Here is a 12642-nt window from a genome sequence, read left to right on the forward strand (position 1 = left end):
ACCCCACTGGAAATTCACACCTGTGTGATCCCATTGGAAATTCACACCTGTGTGATTCCATTTTCATCCTGCTTATGGACATTCACACCTGTGTAATCCCATTTTTGTCCTGCCCATGGACATTCACACCTGTGTGATGCCATTTGCATCCTGGCTGTGGATATTCCCACCTAGACTCCCAGTTTTCAGCCTGGCCATGGAAATGGTTTTCCCAAAGCTGCATGCACAGGGCAGGATGAAAACAGGAATTTTGGGAAATGGGAATTCCTGCACAGGGCAGGAATAAAGCATTTGCATGTAGGAATTCATGAGCATGGGCCCTTCTGGGTGCAGCAGAGCATGGCCACACACTGGCCCTGTGCAGGGAACATTCACCCACTTGTGCACTGGCTCCAGCCAGAGGAAGCACAAGGAGAAAGGGGAAAAAAAGGCAAACGGACCTTGGAGGAGACTCACAGAGCTGGGGAGCAGGGAGAGCCTGTGCCAGCAGCTTTGCAGCCCTGGCCTTGGATCTGCTACAGGCTGGGGGGGAGGAAAAGCTGGCAGGGGTTGCTGACCCCCCCTGCCTGGCTCCCAGCAGGGAGTTATTTACACACCAGCAGCGCTCTCGTCCCAGCAAGGTCACTGCAAACAGCCCTGGGGCTCGCTGGAGCTGCTGCCACAGCACCAGGCTGGGAAAAGCCCTTTCTGGGAAGTCCTAAGTGCCAATTCCTGCAGCAGGTGCTCCCAAAGCCAGGCAGATTCAGGTGGGAGGATGCTGGGGAGGGCAAAGAGGAGCAAGCCCCGAGGAGGGGGGGTCTGGCTGATGCTAATCCTGCAGAGTGGCTGTGCATCCTGTCTGGTGGCATCTGTGCCAGCTGCCCCCACGGCAGCAGGGCTTGACTGACAGGGGATAGGTGACCTGAGAGAGAGATTAAGGCCTAAGACACGTTTGGCATCTGGCCCAAGAGCTGTCACACTCTGAAAGGCCGGAGGCAGCTGCTGAACTGCTGGATTAGCTGCCAGTGGTTGTTCCATCCCCACCCGCCCTGCAGGAACCCCTGGGAGGGAGAGGAAGGCTTGGAAAGCTGGAGATGGACGTGGCAGAGGTGCAGGGGGGAGAGAGAAGGTCAGCAGTGCTCTGGGCTTCTCAAATTGCAGCTTTGTCCCGAGGTTTCTCCTTATCTTCCCTCGTGTACATAACTTAACACACGAGCAAAGTCCTGGGATAATTTGGCGTGGGCTGTTCCAGCAGGGAAAGTTTGCCATCAGCAATCTGGCTCCTGAACAAACCCTGCAGGGTCATTTCTGTGTTTGCTGAGGCCATCTGGGAACTGGGGAGCCCTGTGAATACGTTGGAATTGGGGTTCCTGTTCCTCCCTGGAGCTGCTGTTCACGTTGTGTGGATGTTTGGTTTTCCAAAGCAAAAGGAAATCCAGAGTCTTCCTCTGGAAGAGCTTGGGCTGACACATGTCCAGCAGATAATTCCTCATGGAGTTTGACATTTTCTTCAGTGCCTGTGGCTACAGAGAGAATTTGGGCTGGTGCTGCTTTTTCCCTTGGTCCTTAGGATTGAGGGGAAAAGGATGGTAATGGGGCTTAAAGGAAAAACATGGCCACAGGAAGCAGTCTTTTAAAATATCCCAGCAGATGAGCAGAAGAGCTTTTGAAAGCTGATTTCCAGTGGATCTGCATATCACAGAAGAATTACTGGGTGTCTAAAAATACCCTTTTTCTGATCTGGGCTCCTCCTGCTCCTGGGAACAGCCTCCTGTCCCTCTGGGTTCTCTGATGTCTAATGAGGTTTGGCTCCCACCTCTACCAAGGATCCTGCTCCAGCCGTCTCCAGGAGCTTCCTGATAGGGACAATTTCAGCTCCTTCTGTCACACAGCACTAAAATTGGCCAGCAGGTTCAAAAAAGCAGCAGATAAAGGATTGATGGACAGGTGTGATGATTTGCATGCGCCTCATTTTTATTGAAAAACAGCCATTAGGAAAAAGATGGGATTCTTTCAAAGCTCTACTTTTGAAGCCACTCTTGTGATGGGGAAGGTTTGGGGAAGTTTGTGGCCTCACTGCTCAGCCCTGGGCTGCTGCAGGAAGAGGGCAGGAGATGCCTGGAGCCTTGCAAAGGGATCAAAGGGAACCTGTGGGCTGGGCCAGGTGCCAGGCTGAGCCCGGGCTGAGCTCCTGTCTCTCTGCCTGCTCTCCCAGCTGCTGTCCCCGAGGTCTGGCTGCTGGCACGGGGACAGGAAGCTGGGCTGAATGCAACAGCTGGCAGAGCTGGGCACGGGCAGATAGTGTTGCTGCTTTAATTCCTATTCATACAGCAGTCCCTCTTTTCATAAGGGCCGGGGGGTGGCAGGGGGGGAGGCTTTTCATGCTGGCATTAAAGCCTGGCTTGTTCCCCCTCCCTCGGCTTCGCTGTCTCCTGTTTCTCCAGGCTGCTTTTCACAGGGGCTTTAATTCTCTCCAGACTCTTCCTAATGGATTTTTCACATGAGGCCTCCGAGCAGGCTCAGGGTTCCAGAAATTTCACGCCCCCCCCCCACCCTTGGACACTAAAAAAGGGGATTCCTTTTCCCACACTTCCCCCTCTCCCCTTGGCGCTGCTCTGTTTGAAACGGGGTGGATCCCAGTTTGTGGGATTGCTGGATATCCTGGTGGTCAATGGATCTGGATGCAGGGACAGGTGACACGCTGGTCCCTGCTCACCACGTGCCAGTGCCGAGGCACCTTGTGCCAGGGCACAGCCCCTCCTTCCCGCCCGGGAACAGGGAAGGGCCCCCCTGCTCCGGAGCCAGCGCGGGTCTGTGCCGCCATCCAGTGGCAGTGCCGGGCTCTGGAGGGGCCGGACCCCCTCCTCCCCCGACACCGACCCACCCCAGGGTCACCCCCTGATCCTCAGAGCCCCCCTTGGCCCGGTGCTGGAGAGAGGATGAGGAGGGAGGAGCTCTGTGGGTGAGGAGGGGGCGATTTGATCTTCCCCCTGTCGTCCTTCCTTCTTTCTTTCTCCCTGCCCACAGTCTGGGTTTGTTTTTTCTGGCATGGGAATGGAGGGTGGGGATGGGATGAGGGGAGAAAATAGATCCTTGACTGAGGAACGTGTGAAATCCACCAGGGATGGATGGATGGATGGATGGATGGATGGATGGATGGATGGATGGATGGATGGATGGATGGATGGATGGATGGATGGATGGACGGACGGACACAGGGATGGATGGATGGATGGATGGATGGATGGATGGATGGATGGATGGATGGATGGATGGATGGATGGATGGATGGATGGATGGATGGATGGATGGATGGATGGACGGACACAGGGATGGATAGATGTGTTCCTGCTCATGTCCATGGCATTGTCAGTGCAATGGGGGTGGCGAGTGCTGCCTCAGGGGTGGGCAGCACAAAGGGCAGGGAAAAAATAAATATCTGCTGAGAAAGGTAGGAAAACATCCCCCCTTTTCCCTTCACACATCCAACCTGGGCTGTCAATGAGGCTTTTACCAGGAAAGTGGGCCAAGCTCCTTTAGAAATCAGGCACAGCCTTCCCCTCTCAGATCTGCTCTCAGAGCTGGGAGGGAGAGGAATCTCTGAGGTTTGAGGGATCTGCACACCACATCTGGGTTTTCCAGGGTGGGTTTTGGGACCTGTGGGGCCATGCACAGACTCAGCCTTGCTGTGGGGAACAGCAGGGTGTGAGGAGACTTCAGAGCTGTGGGAAAATGAAACATTGAGCCCATGGGGACTTGCTTGGCTTCCCCTGCTCCCACTCAGCCTCCAGGCCTCCCCTGCTCCGTGCACAGCTTTGGGAACTGGGCACCACAGAGGCTGGGACAGCGAAGAGCAGCCCCAGGGGGTGGCTTGGGCAGGGGTAGAGGGAACAGCGTGGATGTTGTGTGGTTGAAGCTGAGCCCTCAGCAGGCAGGACCACGAGGGGATGGACGTGACTGTCCCTGGCTTGCCTGCAGAGAGCTTCTGCATTAACCAGCTGGCTGGGACAGGCCTTCTGTTGATGCAACATGTGGCTTTGGCTTTCCACAGCCCAGCCCTGGCTCCCCGTGCTGCAAGACATGCCCTTGCTGCTTCTCTAAGGCTGTCCTTGGGAAAAAAATGCTGGCTCCTGCCTGCACAGCATCCTGCTCCTCATTCTGGCTGCAGCAGGGACCCTCCATCTGTCCCCCAGCCCACTCTGCCCAGTGGGCTGCTCTCTGTGTGGGTTCAGCCTCGGGAGGCTCTGCTCCAGGCAAGTCAGCACTGCAGAAACCAAGATGCTGTTGTCAGGTTGATGTTTCAGGAAAGGCAGGAATTAATCATCTTCCAGCCACAAAAAAAACCTAAAACATTTATGGCTCAGGCCAGCAATTGCTCAAATTCAGTGCCCTTGTCCAAAACCTGCAGCTGTTGCAGTGCCTTCACCTGGGGGAAGCTCCTTTGTCCCTTCACTCTCAGTGGCTGGGCAAAGCTGTGCCAGCAGGGAATGGAGGGGGGTGGGCAGCAGTCACTGCCTCTCACCCCTTTGGAATCTGCTGCCTGTGAGCCCCCCACAACCCTGGCTGTGCTCAGGGATGCTGCCTTTGCTGCTGGGTCTGCACCTCTCCTTGGCTGCTGGGGGAAGAAGTGAAGGCCAGGAGGCTCCGGGGTTGGCAGAGAGGCCTTGGAGGTGGGAAAAGCACTGGGAGAGGTCTCATATGTAAAAACAAGGCTGCCACAGGGCATTAAGAGGGCACCTGCTGCCTGAATTAGGAGGCAGAGAAGGGCTGAGACAGCCATGTGGTGTCTAATGCCTGCTGGACACGGATGTTCAACAGGCTCTGAGCCCAGCCAGGGGCTGTACCTGTGCCCAGGAAGGTTGATTGAAGTCCTGGCTCAAACTTTATCTGTGCCAAAGTGTAGGTGTTGAACTGCATGAAAGAGAACAGAGCTGCTTTCTCATCTCTTTCTTTTACCTCCTTTTGAGGTTTTTTTGGTTTTTTTTTTAAATAGGTCAGGGTAGGAGCAAGATTAGCAGAAGAAGTGGCACTGTGCTGGCCAGGGAAGGGGAAGAAGCAGTGGGAGGGCTGTGTCCTCATGCTGCAGGGTCAGCACAATGGGTGAGGAGCCAGCAGGGCTCTGAGCAGCTCTGAGCAGCCACAGGGGACCTGTGGGTGGGGGATCACAAGGTGCTGCTGCCTCGGTTCTAATCTGGGCTGGGCTGGGAGCAGAGGGATGCAGAGCTGGTGGGTCCAACGTGGCGCCTGTCTATGCCCACCCTCGGGTGGGGTTGGGGTTTGCTCCCTGTCAGGAGCACTCTCAGGGGAACTGGAATTCTGTCAGCTGGTAAAACGCAGCGCGTCCGGACTCAAGACTCAGGTCTGGTGGGATCTGAGCATGCCTGGAGGCACCAGGAGGGCTGGGGAGGGTAAAACCACTGCTTCCAGCCTGCTGGGCTCCTGCATGAGGCTTGGCCAGCTTGGCACGGCACCTTCCCCTTGCTGAGGCAGAGCTGACCCTGTGAGGACACCCCTCTTCCCCTTTCCCCAGTTTTTCCCTTCCCTGTTCCTTACCCTCATCTTCCCACCCCCTCACCCCCCCGCCCCAAACTGGCAATGAGAGCATGGAGGGGAGGGCGCGTTTCCGCATGGTTTGACACTGTTCCCCCTTCCATCTGTCTTTTCCTACCCAGAATTTCCCTACACCCCGTCTCCAATCGATGATCACAAATCCATGGTGCAGCCGAACATCCCCACACCGGTGATTGGGGGCATAGTGGGAGGCGTCTCGCTGGTCCTGCTGGTGGCCGTGGTGCTCTTTGTGGTACTCCGGCGCCGGCGTCACACCTTCAAGGGTGACTACAGCACAAAGAAGCACGTGTACGGCAACGGCTACAGCAAGGCTGGCATCCCACAGCACCACCCCCCCATGGCCCAGAACCTGCAGTACCCCGACGACTCGGACGACGAGAAGAAGCCGGGCCCCTTGGGCGGCAGCACCTACGAGGACGAGGATGAGGATGCGGGAGGAGAGCGCAAGCTGGGCGGCCCCAAAGCCTACGAGGAGGATGCCAAGAGGCCTTACTTCACCGTGGATGAGGGCGAGGCCCACCCCGAACCTTACGACGAGAGGACACTCGGCTTCCAGTACGACCCCGAGCAGCTCGACCTGGCCGAGAACATGGTGTCGCAGAACGACGGCTCTTTTATTTCCAAAAAGGAGTGGTACGTGTAGCTCCACGCCCCTCTGCTGCACTCACACGCACTCACACACACTCACAAATGCTCACCAACGATGCCCTCCCTCCCCTGCATCCCTCCCGCGCACGCCCCGGCCCCGCACAGACTTTTTGGATGCTGGGGGCCAGCGGGGAGGGAGGGTGGCTTTGCTTACGGATCATTTTTTGGGGAGGGGGGGCGGGGCTCGTGCGGGAGGGCGGGCGGGAGGTCGGGTAATTATTTTCTCTCGGTTTTGGTTTTTGGCTTTTTTAATTTCTCTCTTCGACGACTTTCGTCCCCTCTGTGGTGTTTGTATTGGTCGGTGGCTTAGGTGTTACTCTTTGCTTTAACGACTGTTGCCCAGCCTGTATATTACACTCTGTTTGTGTCTTCATGTCTCAGAGTGCCCTTCCCTCCCCGAGGCTTCCTCCTCCCACTCCCAGCCCCCTGAAACACTGGAAATTTGTTTGTATGTTGTCTTCTTTGTTTGTTTTTTAACCCTGGGAGGGGGGCAGGTCGGCTGTCCATAGGACAGAGGCCAGGAGAGTTTTATGGCAATGGAAACATAGGTGCCATTATCAGGTGAATGGATTTTGGGGTTTTTTTCCCCCCTAATCACTTTTTTTTTGGTTTTTTTTTTTTGGTGGGGTCTGGGTGACATTCCCATTGCCTGCTGCACACCTGGAGAGAACCACAGTCAGTTTTTAATGACTCAATAAAGGAAAATGAGGAGAAAGGGGGGAAAAAACCACCCTAGACCAAACCCCAGGTGTAGGGGCTGATAGCAGAGCAGGGAAACAAAACTGCCATTTTCCTCCTACGATTTATTATCGCCTGGCTTTTTCATTTTTCCGTCTTTGTTTGAGTGTTCTTTTAAACGAAAGAAAAGGAGTATTTATTGCTGACACTTTTCCCCCCGTGATGGCTCAGAGAAAGGCTGGCTCTTTTTGTTCTTGTTGCTGTTGCTGGTACCAGCCACAGAGCAGTTCACTGGGGCACCCCTGGGCCGGGCACATCCACTGGGGAAGGGACCAACTGAGGACACTTTGCTTCCACACATTCACTGCCTTCAGCTCTGCTCTGCACACCCAGGCAGGGCAGGACCAGCCCCTGAGGTTTATTTTATTATACCACTAAGACTTAATTGTCATGTGTTTACACTTTATTTTTTATTTTGGTCAGAGCACGGGGGTGCTCCTCTCTCTCTCTCCTCTCTCTCTCTCTCTCTCTCTCCTAGCAACAACCCCAGCCCGTGGCTGCACCACGTAGGTGGCATTGATTGCCACTTTTCCAATATCACATCCCTCTCCTGAGCACAGGCTTGGCAGACAGGGTAGGAGGGACTGAGCCTGGGGTATTGATCTTTCCCTCCTTGCCTTGAGCCACGGCGTTGTGCTGGGGAGGTTTGGATTGCTGCTATCTCTGCTCTGTGAATAAATGGGATTCCAGACTTCAGGGCCCTCTGTCTCACACCGACCATCTCCAAATTAGATTCACTGGGATTGGGGCTTATTTTTCTTCTTGTGGGTTATTTTTTTTTTCTTTTTAAATTTGATGTATAAATAAATCTTTTGTTTGAAAAGAAATCCCCAGTTTTCTGAGCTGTATTATCATGCACATCTAAAAATAGCAGGACTAATTCTCCTCCTGCCTTACCCGCTGGGTTTTGTTCCACAGCAGTTATCCTGCTGCAGAAAGGGAGGAGGCTGGAGAGGCAGACCCACACAGATGAGTCAAGGTCAGATCTCTGATCCAGGCAGCCTCCAAAGCTTTCCTTTCCTGTGAGGTGCTCGGTGCAGACCAGAGCCTGAGCCCTCCCCAGCGTGCCCTGATTGCATTAGTGGGGTAGGGCAGTGGGCAATCCAATTGTAGGGCTGTAATCTCTCTGCTGTTCCTGCCAGCCCCTCAGGCTTCCTGCCTTCTGGCACCACAGCCACATGCCACAGGAAGGCTGCTCTGTGTCCTCTCAGAGCAGGACAGAGATTCCCTGGACAGCCACATGCCCCAGGAAGGCTGCTCTGTGTCCTCTCAGAGCAGGACAGAGATTCCCTGGACAGCCACATGCCCCAGGAAGGCTGCTCTGTGTCCTCTCAGAGCCAGGACAGGCAGAGATTCCCTGGACAGCCACATGCCCCAGGAAGGCTGCTCTGTGTCCTCTCAGGGCCAGGACAGGCAGAGATTCCCTTGGGATTCCTCAGGCTCAACCACCCCACTGCCACCAGGAGCACCCTGCTAACAGGAAAGCCCCCAATAAAGGGAATAAAAACCTCTTAACATCTCTCCAAAGCTCTGATTAGTGATGATTAGGGGTGGGAATGACTTCCCTCCAGTGCCTTGGGAGAGCAGCACACACAGGGCTTTGATTCCCCCAGAGGGAGAGCCTGTAATCTGGCTCAGTGTGTGGTGCAGGGAGAATTCCCAACAAAGTCCATCTCTGGAGTGAATAATCCTTCAGATCTGAGCCCCTGGGAGCAGGATGGTGACAGTGCAACACCAGGCTCTGGGCAGGCATCAGCAGGCACCGGTGAGATCAGTGGCACAGACCCTGCCCTGCAGATTGCCCCAGCACAGGCACACCCTCTGAGGGGGTGGCTTTGGCAGAAAACAATCTTTTCTAAAGTCTGCAGGGTCCAGCAGGGATTCTTCACATTGAGGCCACTGCTCAGGTCTGGGCAATTCCCACCAGGCTGACCCCACAGCTCTGTGTCCTAAAGAGCAAAGGTGCAAAGGTTGGCATGAGGGCCTGGGAGAGGTCAGGGCTGCTCCAAAATTCAGGGACGAGCAAAAGAACCGTAGGAAATCTGCTTTGGGAGTTATTAGCTTGCCTTTGAAGGTGTCATTTTTGGAGCTGTAGCCTCCTTGGCTTATTTATTGCCCATTCACACACTGTCCACTGAGTGAGGGCTCAAAACCCCAATGGGAGCGGGGAAAAGGGAAGGAGAGAGTGGAGCAGTGTGGGATTTCCAAGCTAGAGCCTGTGCACCATTCCCTTCCTGCTGCAGCACTTTTCCCTGCCCGTTTTGCACCAGCCCAAATTTAGGACTTAGCTCAGCCACTTACCTGCTCAGAGTGGTTCAGAAAAGGGGTCAAATGATCATTTTTCATCCAGAACCTGGAGTGGAAGATCCTTAGACAGCATTGCCTGGCACAGCAGTGAGGCACCCTGCGAGTTCAAGGCTCAGTGCTGCATTTCTCTCATCCTTGAGCTCTTCAGCACTGCTCCCCTGGTGCAATTATCACCTCAGCCATGGAGAAATGCCACCTCTGTGCTGTCATTTGCTTCTTGCTGTCCCTTGCAAGGTCAGCTAGATGGCCAAGAGACTCTTGGGGGGGTAATTAGCTGAGTGATTAGCCATTAATCCATAGCAAGGTGGAAGAGAAAAGAAGTGTGGGGGAAGAAAATCAGATTGATGCTTCATCTGAGAGCTGGTTTTGGTCCAGTAATAGCATCACTGCCTTCTCTGGGTTAAATTGCTCTGAGGGGACCCTTGAAGGGAATTAGATGAGTTTTTCCAGCATCATCAAGCAGAAAGTGATCCCTGTTCCCACCTGAGTGCAGGGGTGAGCTCAGGAGAGAGGCCAAAGTGAAGAACCACCTGCATCCTGCAGGGAGGGAATGGGCTGGGACCGCACAGGGCTCAGCAGCAGGGCCAGCCTGGGCTGCTCTGTGCTCTGCTGATGGTGTCACCTGTCCCTTTGTGCCCCAATGTCCCTCAGAGGGCAGATTTTGCCAGGCTGGAGTGCCACACACGAGCTGGGCCACCTCTCTGGGACCCTCAAATGAAAAATCCCCTGCTTCTCCCACCCCACTTTCGTCAGAGGTGCTAAGGAGCTGGAAAATGCCCCCATGGGACCTGGCAAGGAGCAAGTGGGAGCTTCCAGCAGGGGGAAGCTGTCCACAGCTCCTCTCCATCTCCGTGCTAGGGAGCTGCTGCTGGGCAGGAACTGTCCCATTTCACACCAGTCCCAAACTGGTGTGGCCCTCTGGGTTGGGTTTGTGCCTGGGGAACGCCTTCACCCTGCTGGGGCTGGGGGCCAGTGCCTCATCCCCTCCCCTGGCAGGGACCCCTGGCCAGGAACAGGCACATCAGCCTTTTGTGGTGCTTTTCCCTTTTCCCTTTTCCCTTTTCCCTTTTCCCTTTTCCCAGCCTCATCCTGGATAACAAAGCTCACTGTACCTCAGGGTGGGTGGGGAAGGTGAGCAAGCAGTGAGAGAGGTCAGTGACCCAAAATTCAGGTGAATTTGGGCCAATCCCTCATTTCCTTCCCAGTGTGAATTCAGGGAGCTGTACAAGCAAACAGAGCTGTGTCACAGCCCACAACGAGCCTGTGCTTTATGTACAAAGACACCCCAGCTGTTTCCCTGCTGGGGCTTTTCTCTAGGATTATTCATTGCAATTCACCCTGGTGATGTTATTTTCCCTTATTTAATTACCAGGTTTGTTGATTTTTTTCCCCCTGTTAAATCATTTTCATTCAAGCAGGGGAAAAAAAAAAAAAAAAACCAACAACCTGAAGATTTCCTCATGAAATAAATCAACAAACTGAGATGGTTGCACCAAATTGACTGCAAAGACATGAGGGACAAAGGGAGCCATTTTCCTGATGTTGAGTCAAAAAGAAACACAACAACAGTTCAGCAAAAATCAGGGAGGGTTAGGGAGAGAGAGAGACTCCAAAGATTAATCTCGAGGCAATCAGAGGAGGGAGTGTGATTGGAACAGGGCTGCTGCTCTGCTTGGCTCTGTCCCTCTGCCCTGCTCAAGCTCACACATGCACACACACACACACACGGAGACTTTTGGGGTTTGGGGAGCAGATTAGGTGGAGGGAAAAACCCCATTGCCCTTGTGGGGCTCAGCTGTGTCATTCCTGCAGGCTCTGAGCTTCCCAGTGTGGAAATGGGGTTAATCCCAGCAGGTAAAAACCCAGAAATTTAAACTTTGAAGTTTCCCTCCAGCTTTGCTGCTGCAGCACTGAAGTTTGGGCCCTGTGCAGGCTGTGGGGACAGGGGACACTGCCAGCACGGTGTGGCTGCTGCCTGTTCCTGCCTGTTTTTACTGATGAGGTGTGGCACAGCCCCTCTCCCTGCCCACCCTGCACTCCCTCCATCCCCTCACCCCGAGGAAATCTGCTCCCACTTTGGGCTTTTCCCTGGGAGGAGCAGGGGAGCCCTTGGAGGGTGTGAAGGTGCTGGGTCCTTCCCACCCATCCCAAACCCACCCAGAGTGGGGCCAAGGGCAGAGGGGCTGGGGGAGAGCAGGGGGGCTCAGCCCATCAGAGGGAAGGAAAGCCAAGCCTAAAGCTGAGCTTGGATTTGGGACTGGGGGCTTTCCCTGGGGGAATGTAAGGAGCACACGGAGCCAGATCCTCTGCTCTTGGTGGAGGGACTCTCCTTGAGGGTCTGGATTTTCTTTTCTTTGGCCTTTCTCTTTCTTTAAAACATGATTCCTCAGCTTCAGTGATTTTATCTCTCTTTTTCTCTTCATCCTCTGGCTGTAATGATCATTGTGGAATTAAAACTGCAGACAGACAAACAAACAACCCCAACCCCACTTTTTTTTTCTTTTATTTCTTTTTTTTTCCCTTTTTTTATTTTGTAATCTGTGTTGTAAGTGCTTTTGTAAAAAATAAAAAATAAAAATAATAATAATGTAATGGACTTTCATGATTTCGGTTTGGGGTTTTTTTCTGGGATTTTTGTTTTCTTTTTTTTTGAGGATTTTTGTTTTGTTTTGTTTTGTTTTGTTTTATTTTGTTTTTCATCCTTTGTAATTTGTTCATTTTGAGTCCTGGGTTGGGGAGGGGGGGATATTTTCATGGTTATAATTTGTGTGGGTGGGGTGTTGCATCACCCTTCCTTTTACTTGTATAAAAAAAACCAATAGTGGCTGAGCTGTGGAAAAAAAAATGTACTTTTTTATAAATAAAGAATTTTAAAAAAAGAGACCTTCTCCTTCTTTCTGGGGCATCTGTGGCTGCGTCATTGTGCACTCAGTGATTGGGAGCTGTGAGGGGAATCACATGGCACCATGGATTTCCAATTATTTGGGATGGAAATATCCCAGGATTTGCAGTGGTTTTTTGGAAATTCCAATTATTCGTATTTGTATTTTGGAAGGGGAGTTGCTTGCAGGTGAAGGCTGAAGGTGAAGGGTTCAGAGATCTCCAGCCATGGGCTGGGAATGACTGCAAACCATGGAGGTTTTGTGTGGAATTCCTGGACAGCAGATCCAGTGCAGGCTAAAGGAGGCTGGGAGAGCTTCCCTTTGTTGATGTAAACAGTGAAATTCCTTGGCTGAGGCCCAAAGTTAACCTGAGCTTAAAAATAAACGGCTAGAAAAACACAGGGCAGAAAAATCCATCAGGAAACGTGCGAAAAGTTAGGACAAGTGTCTGTGGTGAGGAAGTTCTCACTGCTGGCTGCAGCAGATGGGACAGGCTATTGGAAAAATGTCAATATTT

At 53.2% G+C, this 12642-nt stretch overlaps 1 protein-coding gene and 1 long non-coding RNA gene across 3 annotated transcripts in view; both read left to right on the top strand.

The window, feature by feature from the left end:
• NECTIN1 (nectin cell adhesion molecule 1) overlaps positions 1 to 6348 on the top strand; it is a 60335-nt gene extending 53987 nt beyond the window's left edge. The window contains exon 6 of the mRNA XM_066564526.1: positions 5652 to 6348. Within this exon, the coding sequence (XP_066420623.1) occupies positions 5652 to 6193 (542 nt within the window). The 3' untranslated portion in view covers positions 6194 to 6348. The remainder of the gene's footprint in view (positions 1 to 5651) is intronic.
• Positions 6349 to 6410: 62 nt separating this feature from the next.
• On the top strand, positions 6411 to 12124 carry LOC136565660 (uncharacterized). Of its 2 annotated transcripts, none has more exons than XR_010784893.1 (2): positions 6411 to 8251; positions 8319 to 12124. It is a non-coding gene; the product is annotated as an uncharacterized lncRNA (long non-coding RNA). The 2 variants fall into 2 exon arrangements; XR_010784894.1 differs by having other exon boundaries at positions 6411 to 8189.
• The last annotated feature ends 518 nt before the right edge of the window (positions 12125 to 12642 follow it).

Source organism: Molothrus aeneus, chromosome 22, assembly GCF_037042795.1.
Source record: "Molothrus aeneus isolate 106 chromosome 22, BPBGC_Maene_1.0, whole genome shotgun sequence".
NCBI lineage: Eukaryota > Metazoa > Chordata > Aves > Passeriformes > Icteridae > Molothrus > Molothrus aeneus.